We start from the raw sequence: 25158 nt of genomic DNA, 5'->3' as shown, positions 1-25158 counted from the left end.
CAAGGCAAAACAGTGGAGGAGAGATGCCCTTCAGACAAACTATCTGGGACCATAGCCATGGGGTCAATGCCAGGAGACTAACCCCGAGAACCTGGATGCAGTGCCATAAGAAGCTCAGTAACCTTACAAGAGTGGTCATGTCCTACCAAATGGGCCACTACCCGCACTATATACCCATCACTGACCCACCAACAATCGCTATTAACCATACATCTCATTCATTTGCTTCACCAGCATCATATACTTAGCATTTCTCTAAGTCTCACACCCATATCCCGCAACTTGCACACACTTCCAGCTATTCAACCATAGCGACCATATCACCCAAATACATTGCACCACATTCACTGACACACATCGCTCTCTCTTGCAGGACAAGTTGGCACATAATCTCAGGCTGCAGGATCTAACTCACAGGAGGTGAGCTTGGCTGCATGTCCGAAGCACCCATGGAGGAGGTAGTGACTGCCATCACTGAAGTGAAGGATGGTATGGTAGCACAGTGGTTAGCACTGCTGCCTCACAGTGCCAGGGACCTGAGTTCAATTCCGGCCTTGGGTGACTGTGTAGAGTTTACATTTTCTCCCAATGTTTGTGTGGGTTTCCTCTGGGTGCTCCCGTTTCCTCCCACACCCCAAAGATGTGCGGGTTAGGTTGATTGGCCATGCTAAATTGCCCCATGGTGTCAGGAGGATTAGCAGGGTAAATACGTGGGTTAGGGGAATAGGGCCTAGATGGATTGTGGTCGGTTCAGACTCAATGAGCCAATGGCCTCCTTCTGGACTGTAGGGATTCTATGATTCTATTTTGCCTTTGGCCCTCCATTCACCATAACATTTCAGAAATAACCGAGATGCTCAACCAAACCATCACCGGTAAGTTTGATACTGTTGTTCCCATTAAACTTGTTCTGATATTGGCTCTTTTCCCTGTTATAGCCCTTAGATCTGCTCCCTTAAGTCCAAGACTTGAACGGATATGACAATGAACTGTTTCACCATTCACTGCGATAAAGCCCATAGGAGTATTTTCTGCCTCTGTTTTCAATGGGTAGCAATGGTGGCGGTGGTGGAGAATCGAGAGGGACTCCCCAAAAGGCAGGATATCCCCACTTGATTGTTCCAGCCCCCTGCAAAGGTCATGAAAGGTCGGGAACCCCATTACCATATACTTAGTGGGCTTTCCCGCTGTATCATTTGGCCCCCCCCCAACGTAATGATTCGCCCTCTGCCAGTGTGACCTCATGGGATTTACAACAGGCTTTGTAAAATGGGAACCTGGCAAACAATCTCCACCGTGTGAGCACAGGTAAGTACAGCCCCCAGGGGTGAGAGGGTCATGCCTGGGCAGTACCCTGGCACTACCTCTGGCATTACCCCCTGACTTCTCCCGGCACTGCCCTGTAGTGCGAGGGACAGTGCCAGGTCAGTGCCAAGGGGATTTCTGTGGCGGAGATTCCCAGTATCCATTGGGGTTCACCTTATCCGTGGCGGGGGTAGGGGTTCCTTCACCTTGGCCGTGGCAGGGGTAGGGGTTCCCTGTATCCATGGAGTATTCCCTGTGTCTGTGGCGGGAGTTCCCCATGTCCGTGAAAGGAGAGGTGAGGGTGGGGGTGGGTGCCGGGGGCGGCGGGGGGGGGGGGGGATGTTGGGAGGCCACCGCATCCATAGGGGGGGGGAACTCCTTGTTTTTATTGTTGTTACTTTGAGGATCCCTTTAACACGGGCACCCAATCTCTTGAAGGCCAAATCTGCTGGCTTCACCGTGACATCGTGGGACCCACCTCTAGCATTTTATTTATTTGAATTTCAAACAATCTGGCAGAAAAAGCCAGCAGTGGAGTCTTTGGTCAGCACAGCACTTTCCCCGCCTGAGTTGGCACTTAGTTAAAAGATGAAAAAATTCCATCCTATAAGATCCTGCTCTCATCTGCCCAAATGGCTTGTTATTCCAGGGTGTATCTAAAATGAAAAGGTAACCTTAGTGTTCGTCCTTTACTGAAAGAAGTCTTCTGAAACTCCTCTCCCCTGTCTCCTTCACCATCGCCAACAGTAAGTGTGAGAAGCTCATGTACATTTTGTCACTAAATTTAACGTTTATTTATTATTGTCACAAGTAGGCTTACATTAACACTGCAATGAAGTTACTGTGAAAGTCCCCTAGTCACCTCACCCCGGCACTTGTTCGGGTACACCAGTGGTTCCCAAACTTTTTTCACTGGGCCACACTTTCGGAATAAAAATTTGCTTGCGCCACACCGAATTTTTTATTGATAAGAAATACATTCAAAAACAAAAAAAACCCAACTCCTGGCAGTGCTTGATTCATAACATAGAACACAACTACTTTATAATATGATCATGGGACATCGTCCTCAGCATCACTTGCTGCTCTTGCTCTCACTTTGGAAAAATATCTATCCATGTTTAAATGTTTCTTTGATTGTCCTTGAATCTTCCCGCCACACTTGCCGTCCTCTCTCGCCGCACCAGTGTGGCGCGCCGCACCCTTTGGGGACCACTGGGGTACACTGAGGGAGAATTTAACATGGCCAGTGTACCAACTGCTTTGCTGTTTCCCCCGCTTTCCCCTAATTTACTGCCCAAATTTCCTCTAATTTTTCCTCTACCCTCATCCTAAAATTGCATCTTTATCTGGATTCCATCTTCCCATGTCCTCTCTAAGATCATGTTTCTCATGAGACCCAACTGCTTGACCATATTCCCACTAAATTACTGACTACTCAACTTGCCTTCCAGAGTCTTATGTTAGCTCAGTAAGAAGTCTCACAACGCCAGATTAAAATTATTTTGGAATCACGAGCTTTCGGAGCACTGCTCCTTCATCAGGTGAGTGGAGGTAGGTTCACAAACACGGCATATACAGGCAAAGACACAATTGCAAGATAAATACAGATTGAAATGTGAAGAATGGTTGGAAAGCAAGTCTTTACAGGTAATCAAGTCTTTACAGGTACAAAGTGTGCACAGAGAGAGAATAATCACAGGTTAAAGAGGTTTGAATTGTCTCAAGCCAGGACAATTGGTAGGATTTATCAGCATTTAGTGTGGATTGTTCATGTTAGCTGACATTGTTAATGGCTCTCTCTCTCTCTCTCTATCTTTGACAAAGCTTTTACTCTTCTGCCCTCATACCTTCTTAGACAGCTAGATGTCAAATTTTATTTGATAATACTCTTGCAAAGCACCTTGGGAAGTTTGACTATGTTAAAGGTGCTATATGAATTCATGTTGTTGGTCTTATTACAGGGAGGTTTGGCTTGATGATACGATGGAGTGTGAGAAACAGCAAAGGAAGCTGAATGAATGGTCTTAACCTTGGTGACAAATAAGTCCATACGCACCTCATACTTGTACTGTAGTGAATGGTGGAACGGGCAGTGAGAGGGGCTTTTGGAGATGGTTGGCAGTGGAGAAAAGAAAGGTTATCTTTATTCTCCATGTTGATTCAGCAATAATGGGCAGCTTTGGCAGTGATTTTGACAACATAGAGTGGATTATTCATTTTCTCCTTGATCTACCTCCTTTCTATAAATAGAAAAATCATTGTATTGACGATCGTCCAGTATTACAAGAGAGATATTTTGTATTCATTATTGTCTGATCAAGAAATTTACAAAAAGAAAGACTTGCATTTATAAAGTGATTTTTGTGAGCGCCAGAACTTTACAGTCAATGAAATACTTTTTGAAGTGTGGTCACTGTTGTAATGTAGGAAACGCGGCAGCAAATCTGTGCACAGCAAGCTCCCACAGACAGCAAGGTGATAATGTCCAGATAATCTGTTAAAACAGAAAATGCTGGAAAAACCCAGGGAGTCTGGCAGCATCTATGGAGAAAGAAACAGAGTTAATATTTTGAGTCCATTTGACTCTCCAGAGCTGATCTGTTTTCTGTGTTGTTAGCTATTTAGCTATGACACCAAGGATAATGCATATGCTCCTATTCAAAATATTGCTACATAATCTTTTACATCCACCTAAGCAGACAAACAGAGCGTCAGTTTAACTTTTCATCCAAAAGGTGGTTCCTTTGATCATGCAACACTCCCATAATACTGCACTGGAGTGTCAGCCTGGACCTTGGTGCACCAACCCTAGGGTGATTTGATTTGATTTGAGTTACTGTTGTCACATGTATTAGTATGCAGTGAAAAGTATTGTTTCTTGCACACTATACAGACAAAGCATACTGTACATAGGGAAGGAAAGGAGAAAGTGGAGAATATAGTGTTACAGTCACATCTAGAGTGTAGAGAAAGATCAACTTAATGCAAGGTAAGTCCATTCAAAAGTCTGCCTTGTGATTTAGCAGCAAGCATGCCACCAACTGAGTCACAACTGACACACCTAATTACAACTGGAAAAACATTCAGTCAAAAAAAGCATGTAATAACTCTGTCATTTAATGGAAAAGTTCACCATTAAGAGGTGGAGCTTATCTTGTAAATAAAAGTGGCAGATTAATTTCTGGTCTCCTAATGCGACCTTTATTTTTCCCAATCACTGTCCCAGAATTTGTTAAACTAACGACACAAATCTCACGCCAACTGAAAATCTAAAAGCCGGTGCTAATTTATCAGCATTGAAATCATCTCTTCAAAATGTGCAACAGGAGGAATTGAGTTTTAATTGTCTTGTGGAACATTCCACATCAGTTTACACGTGAAATGCTAGAGGCAATCATTCCATAAAAAGTCCTGCTCCTAATGTAACATTAAACTATGGAGACTTGTTGACAGTAGGTTAATGAAAAGCATCTGCCAGCCTTATCTATATAGCTAACCTTGAAAACAATAATCATGTGAGTTTAATCAAACATACAATTCATTTTTCATTAAGACTCATGGCAAATTTGTGCTTTGTTGAAAATCTGGACTTTTGTGGTTTCCATTATTACATTTTTACAAGTGTTCATGCTGAACTATAATAAAGTACGGGTCCTTCTCTGCAGTGTTTACAAGTAATTGTAACATGAACAGTCTTTTTTAAGCAGGATATTAGGTTGACGGGGCTTAGCCACAAGAAGTGTGTCTCCATTCTCGGATCAGAGGACTCCATTCGAATACAGCGATACAGTGCCTTTATATCTGAAAAGTCATATTTTACTGGATACAGTTTTACTGTGAAACAAAATAAATAAGCAAGGCCAGGGAAATAATGGGTAGCATTTCTGATCCGAGTGTAGGGACATTTCAGGCTCAATTTGTCAACCACTGATCCCCGAAAATCTTCTGAGGCCAGCTCTCATTCAGCACATGTTCCCAACATTCAATCCATTACTGACTGGGAGCTTGTTGCTTTGGAGTAGGCATTTAAAGTTCTCTAGTAATAGTTTAAAAAGAAGTGCACTTTTGGTCCACAAATATATTGCAACCCTTGTTGTGCACTGCATAATATGAGTGTTATGTTTATTGATGCAGAAATGGATGTGTTCTTGGATTAAGAACAGGAAGGTTCCCTGCATAACACTCCAGAGCATCCCCTACACAGAAAACAAACCCAGAGTACTCTGGCCACTTGGTGCTCCCTGCTTGTTTAAATCATTGTCGCGTGCAGCCAACTCTAAGCCGAGAGGCTAAACATCTTAGCAGGGGGAACAAAATCGTGACGGACTACATGAGTTCAAGCTAGTGCTCCTTAAGACCAACCTGCGCCTTTTAAAGAAGAGATGCATTCTGGCTGGTCAGCTGCTAGAACTGGTTGGAGAGAGAAGAGCGCGTGAACAAGATGAAGAGTGAACATGGCAGGGCAGAGAACAGCCTCCCAAGATATTCTGATGCTGCGCTGGACGGTCTGGTCAAGGAAATGCAGAAGAGAAGCAATGTCATCCAGCACCAGGGGGCCAAGACGCCCTCCAAAGAATCATAGGCCGCGATTCTCCCATTGCGACCCACAATTTTTCTGTTGGGTCGCAGTGTGGGATGCACGTCTCCGGCCTTGAACAGGGATTTGTGCATTCGCCGGGAATGCATGCACACCTCCCAGAGCCGGAGAACAGTCACCAGCTCGACCACGCTGGAAACCAACGGGAAGACAGGTAAGTAATTTAAATCTTTCCTGCATGTATTTTAAATATGTTTATTAGTTAATTATCAGGACCTTTCAGGTCCCAATTGAATCTCCCACCCCGTCAGGAGTACTTCATTCCGGTGGGGTTCGGACTAGCTCCCCACGTTCGGGGAACTAGCGGGAGACCCTGCTGGAACAAAGTGGGGGGCAATCGGGGCCCCCCAGAGAGGTCAGGCGGCGGAGGAGTGGTGCCCAATGGGCATGGGCACCCTGGCAGTGCCAGCCTGTGCCCCTGGCACTGCCGAAGGGGCAAAGTGCCCATGCCCGGGGGGCACCTTGTCACTGCCCACCAGATATCAGGCAGTGCCAAGGGGGCGGGGCCTATTGTGGGCAGGGCCTAGGGGCAATTGGTGGGGAGGGACCCGCTGCCACTCTGCATGGCAAGCGGTCTGGGATGGAGGGAGGGCAGTGATTGGGGTAGGCTGGGGCGGGGGGGGGGGCCTGCCTCCGGGGGCGTCTGACCCCGGCGGGGGGGGGGGGGGGGGGGGGGGGGGGGGGGGCAGCAGGGGGGACCTGCCAGGTTGAGAGGGGTGGGGGCACCGCCACTGTTGGGGGGTGGGGCCTGGACATCGGGCGCTCCGGGACGGGGGGGTCAGGGCTGACCCGGGAATTGCTGTGGGAGCCGCGATCGAGCTGTGGGGGGGGCTGGAGGGGCAGCATTGTGGTGGTCCCAGAATGGCCAGCAATCGAGCCATGGCTCAAATAGGCCCTGCCTCCCTGGGTTTATAGTGAGATTCCCGACTGGGACCTCTTCAGTGCACAGAATGCGGACATTCGGGTGAGAAGCTGAACTGACAAAACAGTCGGAATTTAGAACAGTTTTCCCACCAATTCAGCACTTCTGGGAGAATCGCAGCCATAGAGTTTTACAGCACAGAAGGAGGTCCTTAAGCCTATCATATCTGTACTGGCCATCAAACACGTATCTATTCTAATCCCATTTCCCAGCACTTGTCCATATAGCTCTTAGAAGGCAATGAGACCAGATAACAGTGGAAGTTGATGCAGGAGTCAAGTCCTGAGGATCTGGATGGTTGCAGTGCCACATGCCATTCAATAATGTCACTTGAGTGGTCAAAGTCCGTGAATACATCTTCAAATGCCATAAACTACCAGCTGCACCACCAGCCTCACCACCAGCCTCTCACACTGCTCAGTGCATCACATCTCCACCTCTAACCGCCAACAATTTCCATCAATTGCCACTCATATCTAACGTTCATCTTTTCACCTCATCCTCATACACTGAACACTGCTGCAAACCTCACATCAACATCTCCAGCTTACCCAAGCTGTCAGTTATTTAAATACAAAGGCACACCACCCAGATACATTGCACCAGACTTACTGACACAGTTCCCTCTGTTTTGCAGTACAAGGTGTCGCAGAAGCAGCAGCACCCAACCAGTGCCTGACCCCTCTCGCTCCTCACAGAGGAGATAGTGATCACCATCGCTGCTCATCATAACTGAGGCTGTGGCCATCGGCAAGGTTGATAGTTTGCTCAGGCTTGGTGCTGTCTCTCACACCCCAGTACCTGCTCATCCCACAATCTTCTCTGGTTTACAAACTGTGTACGGTGGTGCAAGTTCGTACCTGTTGCTTTCCCCCACTTCCCCCAGCACAATCTAACCCTTGTGCCTTTCTCCTTTTTCACTGTGGGTGTACCGACACCACACGGACTGTAGCAGTTCCAGCAGACAGTTCAAGGGCAATAAGGAATGGCCTAATAAATGCTGGCCTTGCCAATCGTACCCATCTCCTGTGAGCAAATATAAACGATATACTGGGCCCCTGACTGGAAGCAAGTGTTCTGTGTGGGATTCTTGAGGTCAGGACGAAGTCCTTCAGCACGTCCACTTTTCGACTTACAGATTAATGAAACAGGGCCATTAAACAGAGTTAAGATACAGATTAGCCATTGTCTAATTGAAGAGCAGAACATGTTCAAGAGGCTACTCCTGCTCTTACATTCACAACATCAGACCTCGATCTCTTGAAGAAGCAGAATTTCAGAGCACTAGTATCTCCGCTTAGTACTAAGTTTGACCAACAGTTCTAAGAACAAGTATAATTGGCAACGAAGAAAATCCATGGGAATTGTGCATTGTAGTTTTTATGTTTTTATATAAACATTTAGCTTCACCGTAACATTCATAATGGCCCCACATTTTCCTCAGGCTAAAAGTAAACTGAAAGTGTAAATTGGTCAGCTACAACAACTGAATTTATATAGCACCTTTAATTTTAAAAATCATTCCAATGTGCCTCGCCGAGGAGTAACCTGAAGAAAATAGATGTTGAGTCAAAGACACAGATATTAAGGTAGGTGACAAAGTGTTTGGTTAGAGAGGTGCAATTTATGGAGGGACTTTAAGGAGAGAGAGATAGAATGTAGAAAGATAGGATGCACACAAGGCCACAGTCAGAAGAATGGAGAGTTTTAGAGAAGGTTTTAGGACTGGAGGAGGTTACAAGTCGCCATAAAGAGGCCCAGAAAGGTGAGTTTCTTTTTAAATTGGTTTCCTTGTGGGTCAGAATGAGCAGGAGTTCTTTGGGGCTCTCTTGCTCTGAATTTCCCTCCCCTGCCCTGACTGTTTTACCCACCTAATGCCAACTCCCCACTCCATTTGCTGCATAAAATGCTGCTCTTTCCCAATTTGACCTGTTTCCCACCACGTACAGTCAAGAGATTGACTGGGCATGTGACGATAAGGCCTGGGTACATTATCTCCTAGGCCTCATGCCGTATAGTTTCCTGTCCGTTTCCATTCCTGGCTGAGAAGAAAGAAGCAATTTAACATCTCAGGTTAATAACGTTTCACAGAACTGGAAAACATGAGAGAGGTAAGAGACGTTAAACAAGTACAGAGATAAGGAGAGGTGAAGAAAGAACAAAAGGGAAGCTGAGTTAGAAATGGTGGTAATTGGACAAGAGACAAAAGATTTTTTTATTTCTTCTTGAGATGTGGGCATCGGTGTAAGCCCATCATTTATTGCCCATATATAATTGCTCTTAAACTGCGAAAGTCTACGTGGTTTAGGTACACCCACCATGTTTTTCTGCGGTGTGGCTTGCTTGGCCATTTCAGAGGAGTGAAGAATTAGCCAATGGCTATGGAATCGCAGGCAGATGAGCAAGTAAGTAAGGACAGCGGATTTCCTTCCCTATGGGTTATCAACAAACCAGATGGGTTTTTACAACAATTCAGTGGGGACAATTCTCCCATTCCAACCCGCTAGTTTTTTGGAGGGTCGGGTCGGAAGACCTGCGTGTGCACCGATTCGCGGGATTCGCGCATGCGTTCCCGATTGTCATTATCAGGCCCAGGACTGAATTCTCAGGGCCCAATAGCATCTCCCAACCCTCCAGTACATATTCACTTCGGCCGGGTTTAGAGTAACTCCCTACTTTCGGGGAACTAGCGGGAGTGAAGGAGGGTCAATCGGGGCTCCCAGGGGATCGGGCGGCAGGGAGTGGTGCTGCCAGGGTGTCCCCTGAGCATGGACACCCTGGCAGTGTCAGCCTGTGCCCACTGGCACTGCCCAAGGGGCAAAGTGCCCATGCCCAGAGGGCACATTGGCACTGGACACCATGCCATTGCTTGTGGGGGCCGCGATCGAGCCGCAATTGGGCCATGGTGGGAGCTGGGGGCAGCAGTGCAAGGGTCTCGGGCTGGCCAGCAATCGAGCTGGCCAGCTAAGTGTAGGCTGACAGATCGGGGCCAGGAACTGTCAGACTCTGGCATGAATAGGTCCTGCCCCCTGAGCTTTTAATGATATTCACAATTGTGAACTCCCACTGTAAAAACATCGTGATTTACACTATTTTTCCCGCCAATTCAGCATTTAGAATTTTTTGGGAGAATCGCCCCCAGTATGTTGGTGATCGTAATTAAGCTTCATATCCAGGTTTATCATTCAATTGAATTGAAATTCTCCAACTATCATGATGGGTCTTGACCTCATTCTACTGGCACATTAACCCAGGCATCTGGATTACTAATGCACCAATATCATCACAATTCCACCATGCCCTGAGGGTCAGGAGGGGTTGTAAGTGGCAACAGCGAAATATATACCAACACCTGCTGTCTGAAAAAATGGGCATGACTTGGAATTGTTCAACTGAGGTTGAGTTTGGGAGGTTGAAAGTGTCAAGCTGAAAGATTAGGTGCTATTCCATTGGGCTTCATTGGAACCAGGTCTGAGGCCCGGGGCAGAGAGATCAGGAACAGGACAAGAATTAAAATTGCAGGGAATCAGAAGCAACAGTTCATGTTTGGACTGAATGGAGATGTTCAGCAAAGTGATCACCAAATCTGCATTCGATCCTCCCAGTATAGAGGAGTCCACATTGTAAAGAGCGCACGCATTCAGTAGACTAAATTGAAAGAAATGCGGGTAAGTCACTCTTTCACCTGGAAGGAGTGTTTGGGTCTTTAGGAGCGGACCAGGGCATCATAGAGGGAACATCTCTTTGGAATGCGGAAAAGGGAAGGAAGGTGTGTTTTGTTGGCATGTTGCTTCAGGGGGCAAATGTGGCGGAGAATGATCTGTTGAATAGAGAGGTGTTTAAGGTGAGGGCAAGGGAAATCTGTCATGGTCCTGGGAAATAGGAGACGGGATGTGAGCATAAATGCATCATATGGAATCATAGAATCCCTACAGTGCAGAAGGAAGCTATTTGGCCTATCAAATCTGCACCAACTCTCTGACAGCATCTTAACCAGGCCCACCACTATAACCCATGCATTTACCCTGCTAATCCCCTCTAATCTGCACATCTCTGGACACTAAGACGCAATTTAGCATGGCCAATCCACCCAATCTACACAGCTCATAGACAAGAACCCTATCCAACTATGGAGAAGGGGAAACCTCAGTTCAGGCTAAAGGGTACATATCAGAAGTGCTTTCATGAAAGGTGGCATCATCAAAAGGGATGTGACTGAGATGGGGAAACTGGGAGAATGAAATTGAGTCTTTGCTGGAAGCTGAATGGAAGGTTGTGTGGACAAGATAACTGGGAGAATTTGTGGGTTTATAATGGATATTAGTTGTGTTGTGGGAAATGTACCACTGAGTCAGGCTTGAAGGTTTCAAGAATATAGTTTTATTTTAACGAATCTTCGTGGAGAAAAGGCACTAACAAGCAGCAAACCTTCTCTCAATGAGACAATAGGAGCAGTCCATCTTTATACCCTTTACACAATAGATGGACCGGACATCTAGCCATTATCACATCGTTGTAATCAAGTAGGTGATCAATTGTTAACACATCGTTATAGACAAATACAGACAGATACAGATATAAGCACGTTAACATCGCATTGTTCTATGAATGGATACATTTCCTACGTCAGTGACCATCAATGGTTTTAGTTTCGACTCATTCATATAATAATTGGCTTTCCTGCATTTATGTATTCCCGGTCCCACCTGTAGCTAATCTCTTTACCCAACCCTATTGTCCTTATCCTAAAGAGTGCCTCAAGCCCTGGCTGGCTTCCTGCAGGATTTGATTCCTGCATGTTTAACTTTGAATAGCTGTCTGTCCTTTATGTTTTAATCTCAGGTGTCTGTCTGTACTAAAAGTCAGTGCCTGTTTAATGTCTCTTTCCCAGGTGACCGTTTATGTGCCAGGCAGTTATTATTTTTTTAAGTGTACTCATCTGTATATTTCTTTCCCACTTCAGTTGATAGCCTATCCCCAGAAAAAGAAACAGAGAAGTCAGAGAAGGGAAAGAAAGAATCAGCTTCATCGTGTGAAGAAGAGGGAGAGGTGAAAATTGAATGAAATATTGACAAATGTTTCCAGTTAGTGGGAAAGCAGGAATTAGTGCCATTATAGTTATAGAATTGAGGGAGGCTACCCGAGTAGGACTGGAACAAAGAATGTTCCACATATCCTGTGAAAAGCATCCATGAAGGTTTCCACAGAGGCACCTTTTAATCGGAGGCAACGAGTCAAAGGAAAAGTTGCTCAAAGTAAACTGGTCCAGCGAAGTGGAAGAGTGTGATGATGAATGGGAACTGATTGGCCTTCGTTCATCAAAGAAGTGGAGAAGCCTCAGACCTCCCTGCTGCGGGTGGAGGGTTAATGAGATTGGACATTCATGGTGAAAAAGAGACAGGGTTAGGAAACTGGAACTGTTAAACTGGCAGAGGCCATTGGAAGAGTAATGTATGTCGGTGGTGAGAGACTGAACAAGGTTGAGGTGAAATAGCCAAAAGAGGAGGAAATCTGTTCTGAAGAGTACAAGCAGGCTGACTAATGGATCTACCAAGGCAGCCCTGTTTGTAGCTTTTAGGAAGGCGATAGAAACCAGCTGTTTAGATTTGGGGGACTATGGTATGAAGGATATTGGGGGCAAGATCTCCAGAAGAGACTGTTCAATAGTAGTCTGGAAAACAACATCTCCCACATTCTACCCTTTGTAAACATGAGGTCAGACAAAACTTTGTTGCCTTTGTTTTAAGTTGTACTAAGTCTCGTTCACCCATCACCCCTGTGCCACTGATCTGCATTGGCTCCTGGTTAAACAGCACCTCAATTTTAAAATTCTCATCCTTGCTTTCAAACTAGTCCATGACCTCTCCCCCACCCTCCCTATCTCTATGATCTATTCCTGCCCCATAACCGTGCAAGATAACTGCACTCCTCCAATTCTGGTCTCCTCAGCACCCTTGATTTTAATAGCACCAACACTGGTGGCCACACCTTATGTTACCAAGGCCTTAAGCTCTGGAATTTCCTCCCTAAACCGCTTCACCTCTTGACCTTGCTTTCCTTCTTTAAGACACTCTTTAAAACCTACCTCTTTGGCCAAACTATAGCCATCAGCCCTAATATCTGTTTATGTGGCTCGGTGTTACATTTTGTTTGATAACACTCCTGCCTGGGGACATTTTACTATGTTAAAAGCGCTATATAAATGCAGTTTGTTGTTGACATTTGGTCCTGGGGCTGTGAATTAAGGAAGATTGGAGGAGATATCAGAGAGCTGACATTCAGCCTCCACTTGATAATGGTCAGTTCACCAAACAACCTTTTTAGCAGGTTTTCTGACAGTATGGTGGGCCTGAGAAAATGGAGTGCTCAGAAGATAGTAAGTTAGAGTGAATAAGGGGACTAAAGAAGTTGAGACAGCTAATATCACACCAGTGGTCCCCAGTGAAAAGATCACGAGAGGATAGACTCGGTGTAGACTCGATGGGCCGAATGGCCTCTTTCTACACTGTAGGGTTTCTATAAGAGACCAGAGGAAGGGGTCAGGTGAAATGAAAATTCTGCAAGGTTCCGCTGTATGGGAGGAAGAATCGTGGCCAAAGAAGTGGATGAGGAGGTGAAGGCAAAGGAGAAGAAGAACTCAGTATCATGCTGAGCTCCAAATTCATTAAGTTAGGGTCATAAGGAGATGGAACTGAAGCTTTTGCTGAGATTGATAGTTCAGGGTCAAAAAAGGTCATAATGGATAATAGAAATGCACCAAAGCTGAGGAAGGGAGTTAGAGAAAGATGAGGGGGAAGAGGGATCTAGAGGGGTGTTGGTATCTTAGGATGAGATTTTCCAGCCCTCACGCTGGTGGGCATCGCCGTTGAGCATCATCACGGGCGGGACGAAAAGATTTGGATACCCGTTGGCTGTACAAGTTTTCCCATCCTTCCCATGATAATGCCCACCAGAGGCAGGGCCAGAAAATCCCGGCCTTAAGAGCTTTTGAAGCTTTTGTGCCCTTGGGATGTGAAAGAAAGAAATAAAGTTTAGATAAAGCAAAATTGCGGTCAACTCTGTAATGGAGTAAGTGCTGTTGAAAAGAGTGATTGAGAGCCTACATTTGGTGACATGTGGAGTTGGAAGTGGATCCTTGGAAGCGATGAGAGTGGTTTGAGGAATGCTGAATATCTTGGAGCTGTTTTTAATCATGGGTGGATCTGAAACATGAGGCGTGGAATTTATGTTCGAATCCACATGGAATAGATGAGAGCTGAAGACAGCTGATAAGGGGAAAGATGCAGGCCGGAATTCTCTGGCCATTCACGTCCCGCCACTGCTGCCAGTGAGAATGGAGAATTTGGTGCTCAGCCGGAGACTGGAGAATCCCAGCTATGAGCGAGGTCAAAAAATCCAGCCCAATGGTTGTGTAAACATGCTTTACTCAGTACCTGGCCAAACATCATAAGGCTAAAGCAATGAAGGTGAACATGGTAAAATGTAGAATGCTCAGGTGCTTACAGAAGTATTTGTTTTCCAAGTATGGGTGTTTTCCAGACAAACAGCAGTAATGCAGAAAGCTTTGTGACTGAAAAACAAAAAAAATAAAAACAAGCCTGAGGGGAAGAACTTCTCTTCCATTGCAATAATGAACCAATGACAGATCCTGTAGTATGGGGCAGCATGGTGGTGCAGTGGTTGGCACTGCTGCCTCACAGCGCCAGGGACCCGAGTTCAATTCCCAGCTTGGGTCACAGTCTGTGTGGAGTCTGCACGTTCTCCCCGTGTCTGCATGGGTTTCCTCCAGGTACTCCGATTTCCTCCCATAGTCTGAAAGACGTGCTGGTTAGGTGTATTGGCCATGCTAAATTCCCCTCAGTGTACCCGAACAGGCGCCGGAGTGTGGCGACTAGGGGATTTTCACAGTAACTTCATTGCAGTGTTAATGTAAGCCTACTTGTGACACTAATAAATAAACTTAAACTCAATTTGCTGCTAATTCCTTCTTCTTTCTTCTCCTAGATGGCTTTTTACTGATCATCTTCGCAAATGGGCATTTACTAATTGCCGTGCCTTCATTGTGAAGCATGTAATATTTCAAATTCTGCCAGAAGCTCTCAAAGCCTTGAGGTATAATTCATACTTTTCAAACTGTCAACTTCTCCAAGGCCGGAAAAACTGCTGCACAATTTTGAAGAAAAATACTCATTCTGACATGTTCCATGCTGCTGTTTAATTGCTAAGGCTCCTCTTTCAACCTGAAAATGGTACATTTTCAACATCTGGCTATTGTCTCTGCTACACCAGGTCTTTTTTTTTGACTGCACATATTGTTGACTGAAGTATGCTGAAACATACTGATCTGAACCAAAATGAACATTGCTTACACTTAAGCAAAGTTGCATCTTTGTGAGAGATTCACTTTCCTTCTTCTAAGTTTTCCCTTGGGTCTGCTATTGATGATATTCAGAGTGAACCCTGTCAAACACCATCCACTGAAGTTTAAATGTGATTTGTGAACTGGATGTTACACTTGCCCATTATTCCGAGGATTTGTTTACCCAGACTGCAGGCTCCAGCTGTGGCACCTTTCCAAAATTACATAATTCTTGCTTTGTGCACGTTTCTCTAGGAAACTAAGAATAATTTCCTAATATACACGGTGAACATGGTGTAGGTTGGATTTTCAGATCACTATTTATTTCTCATCTTGTGTACATATCGTATACCGCATATAAAAGATATTCATATTCAAGATCTGTATCTTTCCCTTTTTATTGTAAGTTAGTCTCATGATAAGAGTCGCATGCTGCACAGTGAACTAGCAAAGCTTAGCTTATTGTTTAAAGTTGCCCAGGCCACCAAGGTGCTGATATTTAGCTGAGCGGTTTTGGAAAGATGATTTGAGGCCTGGTGCTTCGCAGCAGAGAGATAATTGGAAGGCAAGTTGTTCTTTTGTACCTCACCATGGTCAGTTCCAGAGTGCCACTTGCACAGCTATGGGAACAGGTTGGAATAATTTTGTGTAATGAAAGGACGATTTTGGTGCCGGGGTCACCACGCAACCATCACCCCACGTCCAGCTCCATCGAAGCAGGCTGCATTCATATGCTGCCTCCTAATCTGAATGATATCAGGCAGCAGCCCAGCTCAGGATATCCTGCTGACTGGCTGCACACTCAACAAGGAGCTCAGTAACGTGCTAACATGATGCAGGTTTAACCTGGATCTCCTAAAGGCAGTCTGTCCCTCTTAAAGAAAAGTTACACTCTTTGTACAGAAGCTGCTGCACACTGCGACAGACTTGGGACAGAATCAAAAGCACAGAAAGTGGAACAACAGGCAAGAGAGAGGGATTTCTGATTTTGTGCTAGGTATTTGTGAAGAGATGGAAAGGAGAAGAGACACAATGTTCCCGTAGGGATCAGGAGGCCCTTGAGGCACACCGTGAGAAAGGAATTGGAGCAAGTGACCGGCAAAGTCAATTCCCAGAACCTGGTCCTAAGGAGGGGATAGCAGTAGTGCCGCGGAAGGTCACTCACACAGCTGGTTAAGGTCAGTGAATACGTCTTCAGAGAACATCTCTTACCCGCCACACCACCAGCCTGCTCACTGCACCAAACACCCATCACTCACTCATCAGCAATCTCTCACAACCAAGTCCCAGGCCTAACATTCAGATACTCCATCTGACCCTCACATTTAGCGATGCTGCTTAGCTCACCCCGACCTCTCACTGCTTCCAACTATATATAGCTATTCCACTATAGCAGCCACATTGCCCAAACATATTGCAGCATACTCGCTGACATTTTTTCTCTCTCTCCTGCAGGATGAGGTGGAGGAGGAAACAGAGAAAAACTGCTGGGGAAAGTCACACCTGAGCCCTTTGGAGGAGATGGTATTCCACATCATGGGGCCAGCAGTGACTGAAGCCATTGTATCCAGCACCTCTGAGAGCATTTAGGATGGCATTATGTTCCATATTATTCCCTACTCAAATTTCAGCTCACCGTCATCCCACTTTCTGAGGTACAAGCTGAAGATTGGGTGACAATGATTCTCCTGCTTTTCCACCCGCCCTCAATTCCTTCACCCAACCCTTTTCTTTTCCGTGTCTACTTTCAGACCTCCAAAAATTGCCATCTGATCAGTCACGGCAGACTCATGAGGAAGGATGGCAGCTCCACCTGACCTCTGATAAAGAAGCACCAACACTTTACCGGACACTGGCCAAGTCACCAGCTCAGATACTGACACTACACACACCTTCCAAGGTAGTTAAGAGTCAGGATCAGCACACAGTGAATCACCAGACACATGCGCGACTACCAGGCCAGACGAAAAGATCAATTTTGTGCCAGCTCACCAGAGGGCAAGGTCACACACACATTCTGCCGCAGAGGACTCGGATCAGAATTGCGATAAAGCAAAAGGCTGATGTGTACGCTCACAGAAATGCTCGGCACAATAGCGGGCCTGCCAGGTAGTCTGTTGCTACTGAAAAGGAGCATGGAGGAGCCAACTTCAACTTAACAAGGAGTTTGTGCAGAGCTCTTTCCGATGTGGCAGTGGCAGCGAACACCATTGCAGCACTAATGGACCACCCATGATGAGATGTCCAGTTATCCTTATCCTCAGCTTCCACTACAGCACAGGAAGAGGCCACCCAATGACTCACTCCTGCAGTGGAAGCTCAGACTCAGGTCATAGGATCCATGTTTGGTACCCTGTAGGCTCAGATTGCTGCCATCATGGCAGCGGGTGCCAGTGCTCTAAGTTCATGTTTGCTGTCACAGCATTTGGACATTCTGTATGCCAATAGATTACGAATATTGCAATGGTGCCAACCAAGAGGAGTACCAATGGTTCCATGGTACACGAGCCCACCATCCTCTCAGACCTCTGCTACCACTCTGACCCTATCCTTACTGTTGCCTCAGCTAGCCCAGCCTCTTGCCGCCCATGCCAAGGGGGTGCCATCCAAAGCTAGACACATAAGGCCCAGAACCTTTAGTGGTTATCTGGTAAGGCTATCAGCAACCACTGGGCCAACACCCTGTAGAAGCATTAGGCCAGGCAAAAGCAACCAAGTTTTTTTATGGAATGGATTTTTATTGGTGACTTTTATTGCTGAATTTTGGCCAAGGTGATGCTGGGATTTTAAATGGCAGATGGATTGTAAGTTAGGGAAATACGGAGCAACTGTCAGGTTGGGATTACATCTTGGGGAAACAGAAGACCCAATATCCACTCACAGGCATGCCTGGAGCAAAGGGATCCTGGCTGCCTCCTCCCTAGATCCTCCGATTGATCCTCTCTCTGCCTCTTTCTCTACCTCATCCTTCCAAGGTGTCCCTGCTGGCAAGGCTCACGATGACGAGGTTGTGGAGCAGACCACAATAATATTTCACTCATGCTCTGAAGAGGGAATTGGATTATTATCTGAAAAGGAAGAATATGCAGCGCTACTGGAAGAAGGCAGGGGAATGGTACTACGTAAATTATTCCATCGGAGAGCTCACATCGACATGACTTGAATCCTTCTGTGCTGTAACCATTCTGATCGGAACAGAAGTGACAGATGGAGAGACTGGGTGAACTGTATAGAATCCTTACAGGGAGTGAGTGTGAGGCAGTGTAGCTGAGGCAGTTTGGAGAATCACTGAACTTACGGTGAATATTGGGTGTCTGCCTATCCCCAGAACTGGAGACAGAGAAGTCAAAGAAGGGAAGGAAAGTCAGAGGTGGGCCAAGGAAGGGTAGAAATTAGAAGCAAATTTGATTAAATTTTTCAGTTCGGGTCAAGAGCAGGAAATAGCATCAATATAGTTTTCATTATACCAAATAAGGGGGGAAGGGGCCTGAGAAGGACTGGAACAAAAAGTATTCCACATTTCTCACAAAAAGTCAGGCGTAGCTAGGCATATGCGGGTTTGCATAGGGAAGACCTTTTATTTGGGGAAGTGAACCGAGTGAAAGGAGAAATTGTTCAATGTGAGAACAAGACGGTGGTGGCGGATGGGAATTGGTTGGTTCCTCCATTCAAGGAGGAAGCAAGAAGCTCTCAGACTGCCCTGCTGGGTGATGGAAATGTAGAGGGACTGGACATCTTTGGTGAAAAGGCGACAGTTAGGACCAGGAAACTGGAAACTGTTAAAGCGGCGGAGAGAATTAGAAGGGTTGTAGATGTAGGTGAGAAGAGACTGGAAAATGGGAGATAAAATAAACCTGATACAAGAAGAAATCAATGCACTGGGGCAGGACCATGTTGACCTCCTTGTCAGTATCCAGCACCATACCCTGGAAAATCCAAAAGATTAGCGAACCTCTTCCAATAACACAACACAGTGCTTTCACTCTATGCACCAATGTCGTTCCAAGCCACTGTTTTCTGACACAATATGGAAAATACACGTAGCTATGCAATTGGAAAAATTAACACTAACTTCTAAACTGTTGCTGATGATTTTCCAGTAAGCAACACATTCACGAAACACACAGGCCGCGTTTTAATTTATTTCACCCATCCATCTTCTCACCATCTCAGAAATAAACACTGCTCCTGATATAAACTTTAGCCCTTCATAATTGAATGTGCAACTTAGCATGATGCCAGACATCAAAAAATAAAGCTGAACCATATGCCAGAATGTTTTATGTTGGACCAATAACAGCGTACTGAAATGTAAAGTTATTTTCTTTCATACACACTTGTGGTCTCAGAAATGATTTTTTTTTATTCCGCTATGGAAACTGCAGTCACTCTCCAACACAGCTTGCTGCTTCTCATACACAGGGGTGTTTTCATCACATCGCAGAATGCCACATGTGGGGAAACTTGTCACCTAAAGCTGGTTTTGTGGATCGAGTGGTTTCTATAATGGGCAAGCAATCTGCAACACCAGTTTTACACCCAGATGTGAGTTGAAAACCATCACCATCACAGCATCTGGCTGCCTGATAGAAAACTGCATCATCCTATTTGACCTTTCTCCTCTGGCCATTCATGCCGGCAGGATTGTCCGGTCCCACCGGCATGTTGGCCGGAATTCTCTAGCCATTCACGCCAGTGGGTTTGTCCGATCCCGCCAGCAGCACACCCCCGCTCATGAGTTTCCCGCCAGCATGGGGTGGTGTCAGTAGGAATTCCCATTGATAGCGGCAGGAACAGAGAATCCCACCGCTAGCAAACAATGTGCCACCTTCCGCCGGCGAGGAACACACAGCTGGGAGACAGGAGAATCTCACCCATGATCTTTACATACCCAAAGTTAACAAGTCTCAAACACGTATAGAAATTTTAAAGATTTATCCCAGATAATATTCGAGATATAGAAAATACTTCCAGAAAAACTAGTTTGAACTATGTCAATTTATTCTTTAGAAGGAGAGGTGGATAATTATCTGTTTAGGAACAGGGTCGAAGGTTTTAAAGATTAAATAGATACATAAGTGGTCATGGGACACAATTGTTCATGTCCTGTTGGGCATTGGAAATGTTCACTGTCGAATGAGCATTGTTAAAGTTCAGAATGTAGAATGTAATGTTAAATTGATGACTTCAGGTATTGTGAGGTCAAGTTGGGAGATCGAGGAAATCTTTCGCACAGAATTACCTTCTTTGAATTTTCATTTGTGATTTTAGAATCAGAAGATTATCAGTAAATGTCTTGGAGAGTGTCCATGACAAGGAAATTTATCATGTGAGAGGCAAGAAACCGGAAAATCCTGCCCAAGGTCAACGGACCTTTCCATGGTCCACCCCTCGCCCGCTATAATTCCCGTGGCAGTCGGGACGGGAAAACTCCCCGCTTAGTGTCTGTACCATAGGGCCTTATATCAATAACCACTGTCTCACATCTTTACAGTTCCGATTAACTGCTGAAAGTAAATCTGAAATGAACAAAAAACAATTTAAAACCTGTTAACCAATGCTGAATACATCTATTATACATAGTCCGAAAGTAATCATGACTCAGTGATTTACTGAAACATAAGCCACCAAGTGACTTTTGGCAGGACAACTGGAATTATAGGGAGTGACTCAGTCAGTGGTTTTGTTTTTCAGGAATCCACAAAACTCAAATAGTGTATTTCTTATGTAATTTACAGGTTGACGTTCGCGATGCAGTTAAGGGATTTCTGCCACTTTGTTGGGATAACTTAAATGTCAGTGGTACAGTGTAGTGCCAGCCCGAAGTTTCCGATCCAGTTTACTTGGATAGCTATCATAGTGGGTCAGGCAACATTACCTTTGAACAGCAAACAAGTTTGATGAAGGAAGTAGAATTCTAGCAGTTTCATCTCAATCAAATCAATATTTTACTTATAGCTAAATGCCTGATTATGAGGATAAGCGTTAAGAATCATAGAATCTCCTCAGTGCAGAGGAGGCCATTTGGCCCATTGAGTCAGCACCGACCACAATCCTACCTAGGCCCTATCCCCATAACACCATGAATTTACTCTAGCTAGACACCCTGAACTAAGGGGCAATTTAGCATGGCCAATCCACCTAACCTGCACATCTTTGAACTGTGGGAGGAAACCCATGCAGACATGGGGAGAACATGCAAACTCTACACAAACAGTAACCCAAGCCGGGATTCAAACCCGGGTCCCTGGTTTATTTCCGCCTCTTTCAAGTTTAACTGTGGTGACACAAGTCTAATTCTAAGTACACGTGAAACATTAGTACAGGACCCAAACCTAAGTTTGAGTTGTGGCTGAACAAAAATGCAGCTGTGTGTGGAGAGCTTGGCAAATGTGGCACCAGGGCACCATTCCTGGCAGTAAGTGGTTAAGCACACTCGATGTATAATACACTCACTACCTGTGGGATCTGGGAATGGATGGAGAGGATGTAAAAGAATCTGCCAAGGAAACAATGGCCAAAAGCTCCATCTTTCTCAAAGACAAAGAAAAACATTTCTTCACGCAAAGTATTGGCTGTTGTAACATGGAATACTCACCACGCCAAGTCCGAAAGCAGCTTTTAATGAGATTCCTTGGAACTCATGCATTTTCATAAAGCATGTGGGCAACCTTTCAAGATGCAAGATAAAGTTATAAACCTTTCTCATCACCCAGGTAAGGGGAAGAGGGCAGTGGGCTATGGTAAATAGACAGCCAGTTTAACGCCCTGCCTGGCTTTTCAGTCGAAAGAGGTGTAAAGCGGGCTATTGTTCCTTATTTTCAATATTGCATTACTGCAGAATGCTAATTTCACCCCGAGAGTTTTTACTCCAGGTGACATCAGGTCATTTTAGCTCAAATTAATTGCATGATGCCCAATTACAGACATCCAGGGTTGGCGTGCAGGTGTGCATGCATGCATTGCTGTACCCTTTCGACTTTCAAACCAGCGAAACAATTTTTCTTCAGCTGGAATCAAATGCCAACTTTAAGGCTCGATCACAACCTCGGCCAAGTCTTCCTCTTCACGGAGGTCTGTAAGGTTCTGCCTCTCCAGAGAATTGTGCCTTGTGTCACTCTTTTTCACAAAGGGACAAGTTTCCCTCTGATGACTCACTGGAAATCCTTCCTGTCCTCCAGCTAGCAGGGCAAGAAAAATTCTAAAGATAGGTTGAATCTCACGGTCGGGCCACTCCACATTATGGTTAAAGACACCTGATTTGTGAGCAATAACAAGGATAAAAGTAGGACTCCTTTAAGAGCTTGTAGGCCTATGACAGCTAACATCACCTCCCTTGTAAGTGTTCTACACGCACTCTCCTGCAACTGATACAACTTTCACAGCATAAACTGCACCCACACATTCAGTCCATGTGCTTCATCTGGTGCTGAAGCCAAGGCCCCAAACTGCTGCCAGGCATACTCTCCACATTTACATCACTTGATGCCATCTTCCGTACCACTTTGCAGTGCCACTTACCTTTGCGGAATGCAGGAGGTCGTTGACCTTTTTGTGGCATTGGACCCAGTTTGACTTATGGACCCATAGCTACTAACCTCCACTGCAATCTCCACCCAAGCCACCTTGGTCAGACAGGAGGGTCTCCTGCTGCCACCACTAGCAAACAGGACCTCCTGCCATGCCCGGATGGCCTGGAGGAAAACCTACATTGAGGCATTGCTCAAAAACAGGAGGAAGTGGCAATAGCTCCAGGGATTCAAGTGTGGATCAATCTGTTACAACCCGTGAGGTCCCAATGACATAAAAGAATTGGGTGATGGTGACTTTAATAGCCACAGAAAAGTAGCAATAATGTCCATGCCCTGCTTCAAGGTTCAGGTACTGGTTGCAGCAGATAGTATAGCTGAGTAACAATCTCCTTATTGAAGAAAAAGTGCCTCATGCATTATTTGTCCAAGAAGTTCAGCTAGGATAAGTGCACCTGCATCACGCCCTATTCCTGCTGCTGCAGTTTGCTCTTATTTTTTTTACTGTCTTCCATATTGCTCCCCTCTTCCTCCAGTGCCAAAGGCCACCCTACCAAACAGCCATGACTAGTCAAGTCTTTCTCATTTGGACATTGGATGTAAAGCCGGCATTCATTGCCCATCAATAATTGCTTTTGAGAAGACGATGGGGAATGCCTTATTGACCCGCTGCTGTCCATGTTGTGAAGCTCTCCAGTGCAGTGTTGAGGGAGTGCTGCACTGTTGAGGTGCTCTCTTTTGGGTGAGATATTAAACTAAGGCCCTGTCAGCCCTCTCAGGTGGACATAAAAGAACTCAAAGCACTGTTTCGAGGAAGAGAAGAGGAATTAACACAGAGTCCTAGCCAATATTTATCCCTCAATCAATATCACAAAAGCAGATTGTCTGATCATTAACTCACTGTTCTTTCTGGGAGTTTATTGTGTACATGTTGTTTCCTACATTCAGCAGTTATTACACTTCGTAAGTGCTTCTTCGGCTATTAAACATTTAGAAATGTATTCATGTTAGAATCCTTACAGTCCAGAAGGAGGCCATTTGGTCCATCAAGTCTCTACTGACCGCAATCCCACCCAGGTCCTACTCCTGTAAACTTCATTTACCCTGCTAATTTAGCGTGGCCAATCAACCTAACCCGCACATCTTTGGACTGTGGGAGGAAACCGAAGCACCCGGAGGAAACCCACGCAGACACGGGGAGAATGTGCAAACTTAACAGACAGTGACCCAAGGCCGGAATTGAACCCAGGTCCCTGGCACTGTGAGGCAACAGTGCTCACCACTGTGCTACGATGCCGCACCATGTATGGTGGTTATAAAAGGCACCAAAGGAATGCATGTCTTTGAGCTTGTTTTACAACCGAAGTGTTCTTTGTTTGCTTTGAAACAGATATCGATGAATGTGCATTAGGGACCCATAACTGTGATCAGGAACTAACCTGTGTAAACACACGAGGTTCATTCAGGTGTCGTTGCAGGCAGGGCTATCAAAGACGTGGAGATCAGTGTTTGGGTAAGTGTCGTGAAACTACTTTTGGAAATTACTTTTTTGGTGTTTTGCTTTGTGATTTTCTGGGAATTTCGGGAGTAACTTTCCGACTTTGTGCTTCTCCGTGAGCAACCCATCTTGGAAAGTTGTGTGCACATTGCACATCATTTTCCGCTCATGTAGTCAAATCAGAACAAATAGCAGTGTTGGAAAATTACTCATAAAAAGGTTTAAAAAAATGCTTTCTTAAATGCACCTTTTTAAACTTTTGCAAAACATGATTATAAGTTGTAAGTGCTGGTGATCTCTGATACACATTACCAGTTTGCCTAGAAATGTTCCACTGGGAACTGAGAGAGTAACATTCAACTTCAGAGGTGGCACAATAGAGGCAGTAGCAGACTATTTCACACCCCATCCAATGTCAAGGAAAATCAGGTGGGTTTATAATGGGAGACTGAATTGCTACCACATGATCATATGTCTACCAAAGCTTAGGATTTCTTTAAACTCCAGATATATAAATAGCCACTATTGGAATGCAATAATCCCTTCGAGTAATCGAGAAACATCCTGCGTGATATTGTAAATTGTCATCGTATGAAATATCCAAAATTAAATCTGTAACTAATTAATAGAAGTGGGTGTGGTTGTTTGAATTGACAATTAGTTTCAGATTTCTCCGTATTTCGACAATCGACCTTTAGGATTTTTTAATTTCACCTGTCTTCAAAAACCTGGAGTTACATTTTCTTGAGCCAGCTGGCAAATTGCAGCCAAAGTCAAACCTGAACTCAGTTTTGATCAACTAGACTTCTAAAACTGCATCAGATCACTCCTCTGCTACTTTATGTAGAATACTATTTTAGTTTATCTAGCAAATTGTCAGTGGCTTTGCTAGTGATGAGTCAGGGGTTATGCAGTTGCCAGGAGAGGGCTGGGGTCTAAATGTGA

At 45.2% G+C, this 25158-nt stretch overlaps 1 protein-coding gene across 1 annotated transcript in view; it reads left to right on the top strand.

Annotated features, from left to right (window-relative positions):
• Positions 1-25158, top strand: part of LOC144504820 (EGF-containing fibulin-like extracellular matrix protein 1) — a 109556-nt gene that overhangs the window by 55226 nt on the left and 29172 nt on the right. Inside the window, exon 5 of the mRNA XM_078230569.1 lies at positions 24106-24228. Coding sequence (XP_078086695.1) covers positions 24106-24228 — 123 coding nt within the window. The remainder of the gene's footprint in view (positions 1-24105; positions 24229-25158) is intronic.

Source organism: Mustelus asterias, chromosome 15 (assembly GCF_964213995.1).
Source record: "Mustelus asterias chromosome 15, sMusAst1.hap1.1, whole genome shotgun sequence".
NCBI lineage: Eukaryota > Metazoa > Chordata > Chondrichthyes > Carcharhiniformes > Triakidae > Mustelus > Mustelus asterias.
The sequence above is the reverse complement of the archived record's forward strand: the minus strand, read 5'-3'. Positions and strand labels throughout refer to the sequence as shown.